The sequence below is a fragment of the Cryptomeria japonica genome, chromosome 11, assembly GCF_030272615.1.
Source record: "Cryptomeria japonica chromosome 11, Sugi_1.0, whole genome shotgun sequence".
NCBI classification, from domain to species: Eukaryota; Viridiplantae; Streptophyta; class Pinopsida; order Cupressales; family Cupressaceae; genus Cryptomeria; species Cryptomeria japonica.
Genome location: NC_081415.1, coordinates 696,375,763 through 696,394,968, shown reverse-complemented (window position 1 = coordinate 696,394,968; position 19,206 = coordinate 696,375,763). Strand labels below are relative to the sequence as shown.

Below are 19,206 nucleotides of genomic sequence, written 5' to 3'. Positions count from 1 at the left end.
TTGTATTTTTTTGTTTGGGGATTTACTTTTTTGGAGCTTTACAGTCAGTAACAAGATGATCAGATTAGAGTAGTTTTGACAAAAAACAATGACATATTCATACTAAATGGGTTGGATCCATTTTTCTAATTTCGATTAGAAGGAAATAAAACAAATATTGAATCCATCAACGTTATGTGAATTAAATGTACAAAATTATGTAAATAAAATTAATTATTAATTATTTTATTAGATTAATTAACATATATTTTATCTTTTCATCGACCAAATCACAATGCCTGAAAAAATGTAGTTAAAATTTGATTCTAAGAGACTTAATTTTTTTTTTTCGGTTGTCTTTAAGATTAAACCAAGTGCCCTTCAGCTTGATTGTATAACTTCAAAATTCCACGGAAACTTCCATAATCGTGGTAGTATTGTTTTGTCGGAAATCAATTTAGTTTTCCTCGAGAAAGAAACCCTAGCGAAGTAAGTTGATGTTTTCATTAGTTTGCTCTGACGAATAACAATAAATTCATAAATTTTAGAAGAGAACCCGAATAGCTACTTTAAAAATACCTTGACATTTTTCACTGTTTTTGGAAACGGTTCATTGGCTTTTCTACATCCATTTTTGCAATAATGAGTACACCGGCCATCAGGGATCTGCAGCATCAGCTGGAAAACCATGCCAATTCTCTTAGCAAAATTCAAAAGGGTATGCAGTTTATATCTTTTCAGTTATCTGTTATTAAAAAAAAGGTCACACAGCTCTCGTTTAAAACAGTATATAAAATAATGCAATACACACGATTTATCTTTTGTTTAATTACAGACATTGCAAAGAATCATCAAGTCAGAAAACAGTATACGATCCAGCATGGTGAAAATGAAATGGTCCAGAAGGTAAGGACATTATTTCTTCTTCTTACTATGTTATTTTCACTAGTGTTGTGGGTTTTTTCTTTGTTTTGTGAATTTTGAATGGGGTTAGGTTTGTTTTGTAGGCTTATCGGTATTTGATAAACTTAGGTTTAGTAGAGTGTTTCGTATAATAATGACATTGCAACCTCACCAATTGCCCCCGAGTGCTATGAACTGTCATAGGGGCATTGAAACCAACTCATGTTTTTGCAAGGGTCTCCTATGACCAATGCGCCACAACCCCTTTGTCAGAGTTGGCCTATTATAATTTAATTCACTTGTGTATTATATGTGCGCAGGAGCTGGAGTTACTAAGTGAGGATGCCAATGTATATAAATTGATTGGACCTGTGTTAGTGAAGCAGGATCTTGCCGAAGCGAAGGCCAATGTTAGCAAGAGGATTGAGTACATAACTGCAGAACTGTAAGTTTATTGGTTTTAAATGCGTGTTTCAAAGTTAAGTGTATTTTATACTGTAAATGCCTTTTAGAGGAGATAGATATTATAATTGGTTAAAAGGGAAACTTTTATTAGTGCGGGTATATTTAGCAGGTTATTTGGTGGAGGTCATGTTTAGCATCACTTTATCCTTTTAGAATATTTCGGGAGGGGGGACATTTTTAAGATTTGTTGAAAATTTCAAGTAATAAGTCGTCTTTTTTTTTTCTTTGGTGCAATCAAAAGTCCAAAAATCCAAACAAATTTTGCAACCAAAAATAAATTGCAGGATTGGATATACATGATGTTCCTAGTTCAGGTTTATAGGTCAATTTGTTGCCATTGAATTTCTGTATTTACTACCTAATCTAAGTGCGACAATGGTGTTTGTGGCTTAGTCTTTATAAATCGTCAAGGAGAAATGAGGACATTTTTATTTTCCCTTTCTCTCACCTATTTGTTGCTATTGTAAGATATAAATCTTGACAAGAAGAAATTCTGATTTCTTTCTAAGGTTTCGTTGATAGGGTGAATCTTTTTCATGCGTTGCCTAAGAGCTACGTTCCATTCCACTCTCATCTGCTTTAATGCCCTTTTCATGTACTACCAAGTACATCGAAATGACAAGATTCTTCCACATACCGTTCGGTATATTGAAAGGATGGGCTTCTTCCACATACTGATAGGGTATATTGAAAGGGCAAGCATATCATGAGGTTTGGTATATTGATCTGGCAGTATATAAAAAAAGGAAAGCTATGGTAGTGATGAGGATCCAGTCCATATCTATTTGATAACAAAAGTCATATTTGTTGTTAATTTTATTGTCTTTGAGCATTATTAATGGAATTTGACTTAGATGTGTGTGTAATCTTTGTAATCATGTCCACATCATACACCAATGGCATTTTATTATTACAAAATAACATTAGGAACAAATAAAAAGCATAAAAATAATAATTGAATGTTAGTGTCAATATAGGCCTCTATTTATGCAATTTTGCAATCAATACATGACATGGTGACAAGAAATTAATAGGCTGCAAGATCAAATATAAGACCAGACATGTAACACCTTAGTAGAGAAAAAAGATGTTGTCAACATTTATGTTCCTTCTTCAAGAAATTCAACTTTAAAGACCGATAGAGACAAAAGGTTCATGAAGAAAGAAAACTGTTGAGCCTCCTCCCATGTCACAAAACATTGTTGTGTCTAAATCTAAAAGTGTATTGGCCAATTTCATCATTGATAGAATACTTGTCAGTCCTATTGTTGAATCTCCAATAGCTATGCATGTTCGGGAGACAAAAAAAACCCAACAAACATCATATTTGTCTAGTGTATACAAGTGTTGTGAATTTTCATATACTAGAATATTTGAAACCTATCAAATTTGTGTTCGGAGGTTATCTAAACAACAATCAAGTTGAGTCTTTACTTGTTGGTCAGCCTTGTGAAATCGACAAGTTGCCACTAAAACCCATCAAGTCCAAACATTTCATTGTGGACATCGAGGACATATCTCTAGTCACTGTATTGATCTACATCCTTGTTTATCATGTGGTCAACATACACATTCCTCAAATGATTGTTATGTCAGAGATCTGCCTCTCAATTTAATGAAGTATATGCATTCTGAATGGAGAGATCACTCCAGATGTTAAGTTAAGGTTTGCCTATTGTCAAAATCCACTAGGAGAGCCTAATCCACCCTTTCAAATGATAGATTGTGTACTTGTGATTCAAATGTTGTTGTCAATCTAGTTGATAATAAATTCAACATTATAGATATTGTTGAGCATTAGCATGTGAGCTTGTTGAGCTTGGCCACTAATGATGTGGATGCTGCTGTTGATCTAGTTAATGATTAGCTTGGCATTGCAGATATTGATACTTCTACTATTGAGTGACAATCTACTAAGAATATTGTAGAGGTACACCCAATTTCCACAGAGGATAATTCTGCAGTCAATGTGATTGGGATAGTGATAATGAACATGTTGGGATCATCTTTTATGCAACCAAGCACAAATTATTTGAGGCTAGCTTCTTGTTGATTATTCTTTTGCACTTGAGTTGTAAGCTGGAAACCTGAAAGGGTGGCTTATAAACTCTCCCCATTAAGTTGAATTCTTGAATGGGTGTCTTAATGGAGACTTGTGATGAAAACCTGAAAGGGTGCCATTGAGTTGTGCATCTCTATACATAGGTTCATATATGTTGTTCTCTTTCCAGGAAGGCTCTTGTAGCAACTCTTCACTTGCATCTTATGGTGGGGAATATCAAGATTCAAGTTTCGAGTTTGTTGAATATGGTACTTGGAGATTTCTTGCATTGTCTATTTTGGATTGGTCATTTCAAATTATGTCATATTGTCACTTATCACTACAACATTTCAGCAAGTAATGTTCAATTCAACATCTGAACTCCTGAGATTGCACACTACATAATGGTTTTTTGATGACTATGCATGAAAGGGGATAGAATTTCATCACTTCGAAGTAATGCTGAGTTTTCATTTACCACAAAAAATGGTGATGGATTCACAAATTTCACAACAAATGGGTGCCATATTCTATCAAAATGGGATATAGCATCACGGACAATTAATTGACTTGACTTGAGAAAACAAACTCAAGTCTTTAGTCAATATCTTGGTTCTTGAAAATTCTAAAATTGCAGAAGGGAACAAGTTATCTCTCAGGGAAAACCTTCTGCAGAAGATTGGAGCTTCATATCAAGCAAATGAGGCTCCATAAACAAGTTGCTCAATGTACAACACGAACATTAATTTTGTTAACTTTTTTCACTAACCTAGTGGATTAAGGGGGGAATGTAACACTATTGTACATAATCCTAGGTGTAGTAGGATAATGTTTATATTCTAAGTTACCAGTCGTAGTACTGTTTCGGGTTTGGGTTTGGGTTTGAGGGTTTGGTTTGCAGGTTCAGACAAAATCTTTTTTGGTTTGGGTTCATCTATACAAAAACATATGAAAATCAGGAATATATACATATTTGCAGCAGCAATTAAGTTCAAAATACACCACACATTGCATCTTATATTATATAATAAACAAAACCACCATATTAATTGTCAAATATTTGTCAAATTTGAATGTCATGATATTATCAAAGTTAAAAAATAATAATGTCAAGTGTAAACAACCAGCCATCATTGATCAAACATCATATGGGTCTTCAAAAATATCATTATCACCATCCATATTTGATGATGTAGGTAGTGGTAAATTAGGAGAACCACAAATAGTGCTAGTGGCACTGGCACTAGCACTCCCATGCTCACTCATTGGCTCATATTCATCATCAACATCAAGTGCGACAAAGTGGGAAGTGGAAGCATCAAGTCAATATGCTCTGGCTAGATATCCCACTTCACTATGCCCCCTTCTTTGTAGCCACTTTCTTTGTGTAAGGAGCCACAAGTTTGAATGCACATAAACCAAGCCCTTTTTTTCTTTTGAGTGTAGTTGATTTTGCTTTATTGAGTGGATGAAGGAGTTGTGCTCCAATTTCCCTCAAATGTAGATGAATTAGCAACCAATTAAGACAAAATTATAGAGTTAAGAGTTACAAAATTAAAAAAATGAATTTAAAAAATTAAAATATAAATAAAACTTAAAAGATGATTTTATATTTTTAATAAAATTTACTTGCAATAAAATTTTAATCACAAGAGTTTGTAGGTGCAAATGGCTGGCCATGGAAGTACCACCAACTATGAGCATCGACCATATACTTGTCTTGAAGAGCATCAAGTCCACAGTTATTGGAGCATGCAAATTCCATGAACTGAACCTTCACTGCATCACATATGTCATGATGAATGAAGAGTCTATGAAGTGTTGTCTTGTACCCTATATTGACTTCAACATCTTTATATGGGGTAATTCTTGTTGTCACAAAAAGGAGCTCAACACTATAATATTTGGGATTCAATGCAAAGGCAAGAATATGTAGCAAAGTGGTCATTTTGTTCCATCTCTCTTCAATGATTTTGTGTAGTTTGAAGAATTTTTCTTTAGGATTTTGCTTTTTTGTGTGTTTATGATGACTACTTTTTACTCAATCATTGAGTCAATGCCATCATATGCCTCACTCAAACAGGGTCTATCCATGTTGCTATAACAGATCATGCTCAATATAGGCTTGGTGAAAATGAGGAGATACTCAACACAATCCCAGCAAATGTCACCTAGGATCATTTGCTTAACCTTTGCTGCTTTGCAGTGCTAGATTGCTTCCATAGGGACCAATATGGGCTGATGACACTGTTAGAAAGTGCCTCATGAACCTTTACAAGTCATCTTATGTTGGAGGCAAAATGGATCTTAGCAATCTGTTTGAAAATCAAAAGTAAAAAATAAATTTTACAAGGTTTAAATACACAATATTTAGAACATGACTGAATAGATTACATTTTTAACCTAAGTACGCACCTTTTGAGATAAAACAAAGTCAAACTGTGAAGTAAATCTTGGAAGAGACTCCCAGTTAACTTGAACATAATTCTTACCAATGTCTAATCTGATAAGCAGACCACCTACTTTTTTAACATCACAAATAATACATTAATGCATGCATAATAATAATGCCATCCAAAATCTGGTTGCCCCTGACAACTGACAAGTCATCGTGTTCAGATAAATAATGTCTGTTAGGACTTAAAATTGACTTATGTCTTGTTGGGATGATCTTGTCATCTTGATGATGATTTTGTAATGCTGTTGAGCAGTGAAATTGACAATAATTATGTGCATTTGATTTTTTGGTATGAGAAATAAGAAGGTGCAGTTGAACCCCGTAAAACTTCTTCCAGGTTTTTTGGTCTCATCATTCTTTTTGTTGACAATTGAAGGAGGAATTTTATGGGGCCTTAACTCACTGAAAAATGAGCAAAATACATAGATACTGACAGAAAGGGTAAAAAGCCCACCAACCAAACAAAAAGCATACAGATGGGAAACAATAGCCAACAGAGAAACAAAAGTGACCCAGGAAATGTAGAAAATCTGCCGACAAAGGAGCTGAGAGAATCATCATAACCTAGAGGAAAGGCAAAAAGTCCCACCCACCAACACCCTTACTGCAAGCAGGAGTAGAACCCACATTTGTGACCGAGGCAAAGAGGCATCTGCTAGCTGGGGAAAGTTAATACATTTAATAGTTTCCTTGTGTTGTTCTGAATAAAGAAGAGCCCATCAGCTATAAATGACAGGTTTATTTGAACTTGTAACCTCCAACGTCCCATGCACATGAGTTACAAGAAGGTGCTTCACCACTGCATGCAATTCCACACAAAAAGATTGAAGGTTGCAGAGCTGGTGATGGATAGCCAATACCTCCTCATTGAGCACATGAAGGTCACCAAAAGATGCTGGTGCTTGCAGAATAAAGTGAACCGTAGGTGAGGGTGTCACAACAAAAACCTGGAGATGAACACTCAAAAACAGTTTTGAAATGCTCAGTTGACACTGCACTATGATGAAAAGCGTCTAAGGATTGGGAAACTATCTTCCCTCAAGCCATGACAAATGGGACCTAGAGTAGGTCACCACAAAATACTGCAAGCCCCACCAACAACCATAGGAGAAGCAACATGGACAAGGCAGAAACACAGAGTACACAGCATAATTCAAAGACACATTGCCGTGCAGAGGCAGGTAAGCTGGTTAAAATGGAAGACACAGATGCCAACAAGCATCCACTATCACATTATCAACTTGAAGCACAAATCTCATTAAGCCAACTGTTACATCTCATCGGGAAACAGACTAACAATAAAAGAGGGGGTACTAAGGTCAAAGAAAACCTAATCTGACGGCCCCACCTAGCACATCTCAGCACAAAGCTTAACCTCACAGGAGGAGATCATTTTCTAAAAGAGCACTGAGTTTGTTCCAAATGTCTGCATGGGTGGCCTCAAGATAGGAGAGAGTATTAAGATTCGCCTCGGCATTGGCTAGCAAATCAGCTGCCTTGTTGCATTCTCAAAAACAATGATTAAAAATAACATCCATAAAGTTGCAAACAGCTACACTTCTTCCTAGAGAAATTTTAGCTTTTGACTCGAGCAGTCTATTTTGGACATCCCCTGGAAGACAACCCATCAAGTTCCCTTCCACAATTAATGGCTTACAACCCATCTCTATCGCAAGGTGAAATCTCTCAGAACAGCAAGCCATTCTGCTTTATTGTTAGCCCAAAGACTCAGGAAGAAACTGAAATGCCCATTTTTCAAAAACAACCCCTTTTTCTCTCTCAAAATAACATTTGCTCCCACATTTGTAGGATTACCCTTGAAGCACTGTTGAAGTTAAGTTTCAGAAAATACATTTTTCTAACAGACTCAATTGCCTTTTATGCCTTTAACTGGGAGGATTCAGGCCTCATTTATTGTGCTGCATGCTTTTGCAACATTTTTCAGCTTCCTTTAAATCCTGATAGAAACTTGATTTGTATCTATCAGGTCTAAGAGCTTAACATTTTTAATGAGGAGGGCAATTATGCTTCTTTTGGTATGGGTGCCAGTAGAGCTTATTTCTGGACATAAGAACTCTATTTAGAAATGAACCTAAGCAGATCGCTTTGTGCTAGTATTGTATCCTAATTTTTCTTTGAAAGGAAACTTTGAAAGTAATTTAGAGCCTCATACTAAGTATCTGCAGGGAGTTGAAGGAAGTGTCCTCTTGAGCAGTGATGAGAGAGACATGGTTGATCTGTAACTTGTTTTCTAGCCTTAGGCAACTCTTGGAAAATAAGAATTCTGGACTAGGCTTTTGAAGGGTTTCTTTTTTGGATTTAATAGTGCTTGTCTAAACCAGATTGCTAGGTTTTATAGTGGATGGTTAGAATGTCTTCCTCCTGAGATATCTGTTTCAGAAAAGATGCCACCAAAGATACTGTTTTTACCAGTCTCTTAGGCAATTCTTGGCATGTTTTAGTTTATAGAATTCAGAGAACAAAATAATAATCATATATTTTGTTATATCACACTCTAATAGTCCATTATGTATATAGGATTTTCATTTCCTATATTCTAGGAAACCTCCTATAACAACTCACTTTTCATAGACGAGTTGTTCTAACAAAATATTAACCAACATATTATTCTAACAAACCAAGTGACTAATAATAAGTTGTTTCTCAACAACTTAATATTATGATACCTTTTGTAATACTAATTTAAATACCCACATAAACACCAATTTTGAACACAAATACCAACATAGTTTACCCTATATAGACGAAACATTGTGAGTCCTAGATTTGAAGGGTTTTCCCCACCACTTCTTCGCAAGATCTTGCAGAGTCACATTAATTTAAACTTACTATGACATCCTCTGAGTTTCATTCTTCTGGGTGGATTAGAAAATTGAGGGATGCTATAAGCTTGAAACTTTATGGATGCTAGATTCCAACAGCTAGTCATTTTTAGGCAACTGGGGGAAGTCAAAAAATGGTCCATTCTTTCAATTATATGTTGGTTAAATCTATAACTTCAAACTTTAACATGCACACTTGCAAGTCATGAATACATACACAATTATTCATGCACATCATGGAGTCTTTCCATGCCATCGATCACGCATATCCATTATTCATTGTCTTTACCTTAGTCTTCTCCCAAAGAAGAATGTAACATCATAATCTTCCATCTTGCACACAAGCAAGAAATGGAATAGACATAATCAGAATATTGTAGTCTTCCATCTTGCACACAAGCATAGAATGGAGCTACATAACATAGTCTTCCAGCTCGCACACAAGCATAGACTGGATCCACCTTACATTGCCCGTAGAGGGTGGAGAGGATCTTTTCTACCATCTTACATTACCCGCAGAGGATGGTTGATTCAACACAATGTATCACAAAGGTTGAGACTCCCTCTCAACCAAGGCGGTGTTCTCCACAGCTCCAAGTCTATCTCAAGCTTCAAGAGACTTGGTGAGAACATCTGCAATACAGGATTGTCTTGCCATAAAACACTGAATTGTCAAGCATCAATATACAACCCTGATGATAAATCAAAATAGCATAACAAGAATTTTGAGAAACCACACTGCTTCTCTTGATGCAACACTTGCAACAATGTATTTATCTACAGTAATACTTAATGCAACTGAGGACTGTCCTTGTAGGTCCAAGAGATCACAGTGGGTGAATGCTTGAAGAGTTTTCCTTGTCCATAACACTTCTTGACCAATCTGAACTTAAGCAGCTTCAACCCATAATCAACTGTGCCTCGCAAGTAACTTAGGATGTGCTTGGCTGCAACACAATAAACATGTTTGGGCAAGCTCATGAACAGGCTGAGAGCATTCACTGTAAAACATATGTCTGGTCTAGTGTTAACTAGATACATCAATGATCCAATCAACTGCCTATACTCTGATGGATCTGCAAAATTAGAATTAGCTGCAGAAACACTTAACTTCTTTAAGTTAGATTCCATAGGAGTAGACATGGGTTTACAATCCATCTTTTCAAAATATCAATAGTATACTTTCCTTGACTTAGAAAATTTTTGATAGACCTTTGCCATACTTGTAGACCTATTAAACCTAAGTTCTTCATTTCAAATTCTGAAGCTAGATCTTTCTTACATCTAATGATAAGTTCATCTTTACTAGTAAGAAATGAATCATCCACATATCGAACTATAATTAGCATTTCATCATTGGATGACTTAAAGTAGATGTTAGTGTCAGCATCATTTTACAAAATTCTAAACTTAACAAGTATTCTTTCATACCAAGCACGAGAGTCCTGTTTGAGGCCATACAGGGCTTTCTTCAATCTGCACACCTGAATCTCATAACCCCTTAAGATACACCAAAATAGATGGAACTCCCTCTCAGCAGCAACTGTGTCCAATCACAGCTTCCAAAGTACTTGAACTTCCTTTGAGTGTATGCCCATCCCAATAATTTCCCTTGAAGATTTAGTATGCCCTGTTTCAGAAGCATTCCAAGCCACTGAAAGATCCAATCAATTTCTTGTACTCCGGGATAGGAAATCATACTCTATAATGAAATTGAAAATGCTTGACCCAAGAAAAGAATTACACGCTAATACTCATAATAAAAGGTAATCAACCAACATAGGTTAGAGCATACCAACTCAGAAGGAGGTGCTCCCCCTTAACTTCTGCACAATCAATCTTTTATGTTAATCCCAAGGATTCTGTCCATCTATCTTTCAATAAGGTGGACCCATAGCACAATTGTTTGAGATAAGATGAGGATAAATTTCATCAAGAGATTACACAACAAGATTGCCAATAAATGTTATCGATAGAAAACGAAAATCCTAAGAAATCAATTGCGAAGTCTTTCAAAGGGGAATCACAAATAGAATCACAGATTTGTAAAAAATAGTTTCAGCCAATGAATAGCAACATTGTGCAACGTTAGTAAGGCAAGATATAAATTCAATCTCTTGAAACAGACGACATGACTCAAGATTCCATTAAGGTCCATGGTTGATCATTATCTTTGGTATTACAAGAGAGATTTGCCCTAAAACATAACTTCTTCATAAAACATTTGTAGTAGATCTCATTCTTCACATCAATGGTCAGATTTGAAGGTTGAGAACATCTCAAAAGAAACACTAGAAAAGACCAAAGATTGAATGCAGCCATAATATCCATTAGTTCATCTATTTGCAGTTCAGTCCAGAGGAAGTAATTAGAAGTAAATCAAAACAAGTGAGTATTGATAAAATTGATCTAATAACAACATCATTCTACAAAATGATATTAATAAAATACTCATTAGTTATACTCTTTGTTAACCATCAAGCACAATTTTATACTTGATCAAAACCAAACAAATCTCAAGGTAGTTTATGATAATAGAAGAATCCCATATGTCAAAAGGCACATGAAGAAGATCTATATTGTACGAACTACAAGGCTGTGTAATAGACAGGAAAAATGAGGTTCTTTGTCTAACATTAATCCTTGCATACTATGAACATGATTGCAAGTCATCTTTCAACTAAACTTTTCTATCAGGAACACCTATTAGTGAAATTACACATAGGCCAAAATATTGAGTCAAAGTGATCTCGATCTGTTCATTAAGAGTTCATCTTCATAAAATTCCTACACCTCAGACGGTATACTTATATCAATGATGCCAAGGCAAACAATCATTAGCTCCTCATGACTGTACACATCTCCATAAGTTGTTCATGTCAAGTAGAAATTCAAGTCAATAAGAAGTGTCATGAATGAAGATCATTCTAAAAAAAACATAACTCAACCAAGCATCGCTACTTACTTAGAATGCATATAAGTATTCATCACAAGGATACTTAGAACTTTTAGAGCAAAAGTCAATAATAGAACCAGTCCATGTTATTTAACATAATAACAATATCTAAATTACATGTGCAGAGAACATAACAAGTATTTAGATCATGGTTATATAGATGACAACTGTGGATGATGAGTCCAAGACATTTGGTTATATAGATGACAACTGTGGATGATGAGTCCAAGACATTCTTGATTCCAATCAAAGTATTAACGAAGAGTCGATCTATAATACCTTGCAATACTCAACTAGAAATTTAGATTACCTTCTAAGTTCCAAAAGAAGTATGCAAATCATGATGATATCTATATTAGATAAGTCTACCAACTAAGACAATTAGAATCATAAAATCAATACGACCTAGAACTGGGTCAGCCAAATGATAATACTTCAATCCTTTGGATAAGCTGAGTATAATATATCTTGCAATCAAGAATGCAATGACTCAAAAATACTTAGCTTGAATGACGCTGAAGAGTCGGATCTTCAAGCATGCTGGACCAAGATGTGACCATGCTAAACCTTTGATCACAAAACCTTTTCAAACTTTCCTCAATCCTGGAACCTGTCATCATTATACGACAGCAAGAAGGTGCAAGATCTAGGCTACAAGATGCTAGATCTGATTACAACTTGGCTCCGATACCATGTTAAATTTGTGACCTAGTTCAGTAATCAGCTTTGGAGCATTTAATTATTTGCTAACATTAAGTAGACCATAATCAAGTAAATGCGAGAATGAAAACAAGAGAGCAAGAGACCAACACAAATACCTTGGGAAAACCTCCAAGGAGGAAGAACCCAGCATTAAAGACCCACAGGTCAGATTATGTATTTAATCTTAATTGTATCAATACAATACTTAGCTTGACTCTTCAAACCTGCTCCCTTTTAACATATCAGATCTGCCCCTTCTAATTACACCAAGTCTGCATTAAGGAATACCAAATGCCTTCTATCTTATTGAACTGATTCGCACAGTCCTCTTCTATATTTCACGCCTTTGATTGCAGAGTTATTTCGCTGATTGCATGAGGAATTATTGATTGATTTGAGTTTGCATTTGATCTTTATTTATATGAGCTCTTAACCCATATAACTCCTAAGTCGGCCTTAATGGATTTTGGTGCCAATTTGATTTAATTGTGGCGTGGAGAAATGGGCTGGTCCTGTCTTGGGGGCACGTTACCCTTTCTAGGATAGGACCCAGTCCTATATGGGTTCAGATGTTGCCTTAATGCAATCCGAACCCTTCTTACCTAGTTATAAACAACATTGAAGTGGGGAAACTGTGCTTATGTGCTATGAAGAATATCCAAAGAGAGTACTGATTGAAATAGCTGTGCGGTGATGAATCATGAGGTCAATTATGCACTTTGAAAATCCTATGGTGGACAATCAAACATTCTTCACAGTACCACCAGCCATCTTGAACCAACTCTACTGACATATTTGTATAGCACTGGATATGCCACAATGATGTTCTTACTCTTAGAACTAGTGTACAGTACCCTGCTCCTCTTTTTTCTGAAGAATACATTGACAGTGACATGCTTTATTAGATGCATTCATAAAAATTAGTAACAAATAAATTTTAGTTAAAGAGCCAAATGATTTTAAACTATTAGGCTGCATGGAGAATATAAACTTAAACTCCTATTAATAATTTTAACTATTATAAATAACTACTATTAATATTTTAATATTATTAAATAACTTTTTTGTAATTTACAAATGACTATTAATATCCATGGTCTTAGAGCCACTTGTAAATTTGTAATAGACTAATATCAAGATTTGATATATATATATATATATAGTACAGTACCCTGCTCCCGTTTGCCCTGAAGAATATGTTGTCAAATAAATTTTAGTGAAAGAGCCAAATAATGGTAAACTATTAGGCTGCATGGAGAGTTAAACTACTATTAATTATTTTTGAGATTTACAAATGGCTATTGATAACCATGGCCTTAGAGTCATTTGTGAATTTGTATTCGACTAATATATATATATACATTATAATATATAATAATATATAATACATATAAGTGTGTGTGTCCATCCTCAAAATATAGGAAAGTAGTTGCCGTCCCCCAAACCCCGTCCCCATTCCCCTCACTCCTGGAAGCTTGGAGAAACACTGTTTTTTTCAGTTATTTTTGATAAAGTAGATTAAAAAAAGTAGTGATTGGGCAAAAACAGCTTATAAAGTTTGCTTACCTATGAGATGAGAATTAATAAAACTCTTTAGGATGATGTAATGTCCCCTACCTGATTAGCATAATTAATCTATTTCAATATACTAAAATTGATTGATATTCTTCAATTGGTTATATCTCACGTTTGAGGGAGTCACAACTTATCATTTCATGCCTTTTGACCATTCATTAACTTTAATCAAAATATAATTATATTTAATTATATTCTTTTTAATGTAATTTTTATATTTATTCTTTTGGATTTTAATTTTATTATTATTATTAATATTATTTATTATTATTAAATTATATTTCAAAGTAGGGACATTACAGATGATTTGAATTAGTTAAATTCTGCTATTGGTCAAAACTATTTGACAATCTAAAGAACTAGTTTATAGCTTGGAAATTAACTTGACCCTCTTTTCAGGCTCTATATTTGCTTTGGTTGAACTCGGGAAATTTAACTTCTATGTTCTGGTGTTCTTGATTACTCTGTATTAGATTAATAGCCATGCTCCATGGTGTTTTCAGGATGGGTACATCATGGAACTGCAGGATTCATTTGAGTGAAAACAGTCTGGAAGTCATTGTTTTGGGATGGCAGGGGATGGCTATATATATTGGAAATTCAAAATTTTACAAGTTTGGCTGTCTTTGACATCAACATTCAATTGATGCCTTGAATTTTATAATACATATTTAATGATCAATGCTTATTGATTAAAGTATAGCAGCAACCAAATTAAAAAAATCCATTATTCATTACAACAAAAGGCCTCAATGATATAAAATGACAAATGGTCAATTTGTTTATGTGGGTCCCTGTTGACGTGTATTTTGTACACAATCATACACAGAATAAAATACCCAAGGGTACCTTATCCTCTCTTGAATAAAGTCTCTGATTGCTGAAGATGTCGCAAAAAAGGATCAATCAAGGTGACTCCAATGTTCTTTTATGTAGGGTCTCTACGTGTGGATAAGCACCAGTGGTCGTTGTGAATGCTGTTTCATCAAGGGGCCTTACGTCCTCCAAGCTGCAGGAACAAGATTTCTCTAAACTAACAAGTTTTCAAAAAGATCAAAGGATAGGGTTTGCAAGGGATAAATTCTAATCTAATCCTAAGAATGACCCAATGTAGGCTAGACTTGGCAAGATTCTACCAATTTCAATATTGCCATGAAATAACAACCCAACTGAAATTGATGCGATCTTCTAAGGTAACAAATGATTTTTCAATTCATCAAGGATCATTGACACTACCACAAAGGCACATATCCAAAGCTCAATGACGATTGAAGGTTTAAACAATTCAAGTCTCTCCAGTTGACCACACAAGGCGTTCCTACAATCAGTAAGAAGCTAGTGGTTTGGAACATGAATCTCACCAAAGATCAAGCCCAACACTTAGTCCTTCAAACTTAAATACTACTTCGACTGAGAATGATTCAAGAAAACAAACAACCATGAAGATAGCCACAAGAATTGCAATAAAACACCATAACTTCAATATTTTATTGATCTCCAAGCCAAAATAGACAACAATTGTTTGAAATTCTTTCTTCAAACTCAATCTTGCTACAAAATAACTTTCTTCTCTCCAAAAGCTCTAATCTTCTAACTATTTCTTATTGCTCACTATTTCTAATTACAAAATGAAAATGAATGAGGTTATATATAGCATCCTCAATTACAATGAACGGCCCAGATCAAAAGAAGATCAACGGCTGAGATTCTGACACCTAAACCCTAATTAGGGTTTTATTACAAAAGTTCCCTTTTTATTGAACAATATTAAATGCATAGCCAAATATTTAATTTGGCACAAAAATCTAGGAAACATAGACCAATGACAATTAAGGTGCCATGTCATCTATAACAACCTCTCTTCTAGAACCTTATTTCCTTTCCAATGCTCCTTTTTAGCATATGCAATGAATCTGGACACGATTCCCTCAATCTCAGCAATAGGAATCTCGGGAAGATTCCTCATTCGTTCTTCTAAGTGAATAATCTGATCAAAGGCCTTGAGAAGAGCTGCGTCCCATTCAGGTTCGAGTTCCTTGATTTTCTCAATCAGGAGCACAGTAGCAAACATTTGATCTCTCTGCTCATCTGAAATAACATTCTCATCTTTGCAAAAGATGACTTTGACCCTTTCTTCCAACTCTTGAAGATCCACATCTGTCTCAACTTCGATCCTTCTACCAAGAATAGTGCATAAAACCCCAAACACCTTGTCCTGGATTGGATGGATGACCTCCTCCACTTGATTGCATTTGGCGCTGGTATCCTCAAAAAGAACCTCCTTCATCTGGAGTAAAGTAGACCACTGGAGTAAATTATGAGCTCCTCCATCCATTATCTTTTCTTGTGCTAAGGTCTTCCTTGGTGTTTGCCTGATTACTTGAAGAACAGGAATGATAACATCTTTAGTATGAGCAAAGGCGGCTACTGTTATCATTAGGTTGTGGATGATCTCAAGGACCTGGATAGCCCGATGGATGGTCTGCATCATTCTTGTTGCAAACTCAACGGCAACTGTATGGGATTTGCCAATCCAAGAGCTCATAAGTTGGACCAAGCTCTTAACTCTCTCTGCCTCGCCAACTAATTCAAGGGGAAGTGCTTGCACAGGAGATACTGCTGGATCCTGCCGTCCCAAAGGCTGACTGAGGTGGCTAAAGTAGCCTCTCCAAGCACCGACCTCTCTCTCAAGTTTTCTATTCTTTTCCATTTCTCCTCTAAGCTTGTCTTTAAGTGCCTCAAATGAATCAGTTGCCTCATCCAATGCCTGCTTGGTGGTGAGTGGACCAAGCTCAACGGTTTCTACATCATATTCTTTTGCAAGGATTTCACCCTCGTACTTGTCCACTGCCGGTGTAGCTATCTGCAACTTCCTGGACCCTGTCTCATCTCTGATCATCTTGGACATTTTGGTGGCCTTCTTCTTTTCTGTTACTCCCTGAGAATTTCCGACAAGGCTATCTAAATCAATCACATTATCTTCGTCTTCGATCACAATCACCCTTGTTAGTCTCTCCTTCAACCAATCTGGAATGGCGGACCTTGTCTCTCTAACTTGTATTTCTTTAGGTAGTGGCTCTTCTTTCCAGAGAGGAGATGTCGCTTCATCATCATTCTGGTCTTCATGTAGCTCATTGACCTGGGGAGATTGACTTGATGAACGTTGAGGTGCCTGTCCTTCTTCATGTTTATCATTTTGAACCATTGATTCCATAGATTCCTCCACTTCAAGTGTCCTCTTCTCCTGTCGAGAAGATGTGCCGGATGAGCGATCTCGATTGGCTTCTTGCTTCTTCTTGGAAGATTCTCTTTTCTCAGGTCTTTCCTTTCTCTTCGCACCTCTAGGATGAGGATTGCCTTCACTTACGCTTCTGGGGTGAGGATTGCCCTCGCTTGTGCATCTAGGATGAGGATGGCCTTCACTTGCGCTTGCTCCTCCTGTCGTCCTTTCTTCCAAAGTAAAAGTCATAGATATGTTTTGCTCTCTCAACTTTTGATGTTGCACATCAACCCATCTGCGAGTACAGGACAAAACTGGGGCCATCAAAGCCTTTAAGTCCACAACCTCAGGTTCATTCCAATCTATCTTTACTGCCTTGTCTTCTCTATCATATGATGACTGGAGGTGCCTGCCACTATCCTGAGCTTGATCGGCCACTCTGTAAACTTTGCATTTCCTGATGAAATCCAAAGGCAATCTGGAATGCATCTTTCTTTTCACTTCTAAATCATCTGAGAGATTCATCCAAAAGTCCTCTACCTGACATTCATGCTTGTATTTTCTACCAACTGTCTCTTCTATATATCCATAAGGATCAAAATTCTCCCTCAATGAAAAGAATGAAAATGAATATAAGGCCAACTCCCTTTCTGCATCATCTAAAGCTGGAACATTAGGACATACCTCAACCGAATTGCCTAGTATGATAGGTACAGGAATCCCATTTCCATGCCTGTGTTTGAATGCCTTCGCATAAGCTGCCAACTGCCTAGTCACCTCAAGTAGTACTATTCTGTCTGTCGGATATCTTGGCAACATATATGGAGGTGAAGGACACCCATGAACTTTGATATATGTAAACTTCTGGAATTGGATAAACCAAGCACCATACCTCTTTACAAGTTCTTGTGCCTCTTGAGATAGCCGATTGTGAATCCCGCCTTGCAGTGTCCTGGTGATGTTCATTGTGAAAGTATCATTGACTAACTTGTAATTACTCCTAGGTGGATGATGCAAATGAACATAAGAGTCACAAACTCTGACTTCTCCAGGTCCTCTTCCAATTGCTCCTCTGTGAGGTAGTCCTGCATACTCAAAACTCCTGATCAAGGCATATATGATGTATGAGCTCATGTGGAATGACTTGGTAGCCTTCAGTCTTGTCAACTGCACGTCCAAGCAATGGCTAATAATTCTAGCCCAATGAATTGTTCCTTTTCCTTGAACTATCACTTGGATGAAGAAGAACATCCATTTCTCAAAATAGAAGGCTTGAGGAGCCCCTGTAACTCGATTGAGTAAGGTTATCAAATCTCTGTACTCCTCCTGGAAGTCGATCCTATGTGGTGTGTTGGGAATCTTGCTCAGGCGAGGACGACTTTTGAGTAACCAATTCTTGTTGATGATGCTCAAGCAAGTGTCTGGATCATCTTCGTACTTAGATCTAGCTCCTTCCAAGCTTTTGTAAATCATATCTTTATGTTCTGGTAGATGAAGAGCTTCACTGATAGCCTCATCTGAAAGATAAGCCAAAGTGTTTCCTTCCTTGGACACGATCGATCTTGATTGTGGGTCATAATGGCGGGCACACTCGATCATCAGCTCATGGCACTGGACTGCTGGAGGGAAGCCGACCGCCTTGAGAATGCCACTTTCAATTATTCTTCTTGCGACAGGTGATGGCTTTCCAATGTAAGGGACCTCTCGAAACTTCTTCACACTGAAGTTTCCCAAGTTGGTATCTCCAATGTTGCTCCATTTTGACACGATCTTGGTCTCCATTTCTTCATTCCTTTGATCTTCCTTCATAAGGGCTGGACGATTGGTGGATGCTCCCGCCTTTGGGGTCGCCATCTTGACACCTACACAACATTTCATAATGAGCAATATACCTTGGAACGTAGAAATATAGATTGGATTTAAGCTTTAAATTTAGGAAACTTCATGATAAATCTTTGAATTATCATTTCCTAAATATGGTTATGCAATTGGAAATTCAAAATTTCAAAATTTAAACAAGGGAGATCTTGCCATACCTCTCTTTGAGAACTAGCTCTAAAAAAC

The 19,206-nt window shown here is 36.3% G+C and overlaps 1 protein-coding gene across 1 annotated transcript in view; it reads left to right on the top strand.

Annotated features, from left to right (window-relative positions):
• The first annotated feature begins 361 nt into the window (after nt 1-361).
• The window catches only part of LOC131067157 (prefoldin subunit 6), a 48,920-nt gene continuing 30,075 nt past the window's right edge, over nt 362-19,206 (top strand). The window contains exons 1-3 of the mRNA XM_058002102.2: nt 362-697; nt 815-885; nt 1,203-1,327. Of these exons, the coding sequence (XP_057858085.2) occupies nt 622-697; nt 815-885; nt 1,203-1,327 (272 nt within the window). The 5' untranslated portion in view covers nt 362-621. The remainder of the gene's footprint in view (nt 698-814; nt 886-1,202; nt 1,328-19,206) is intronic.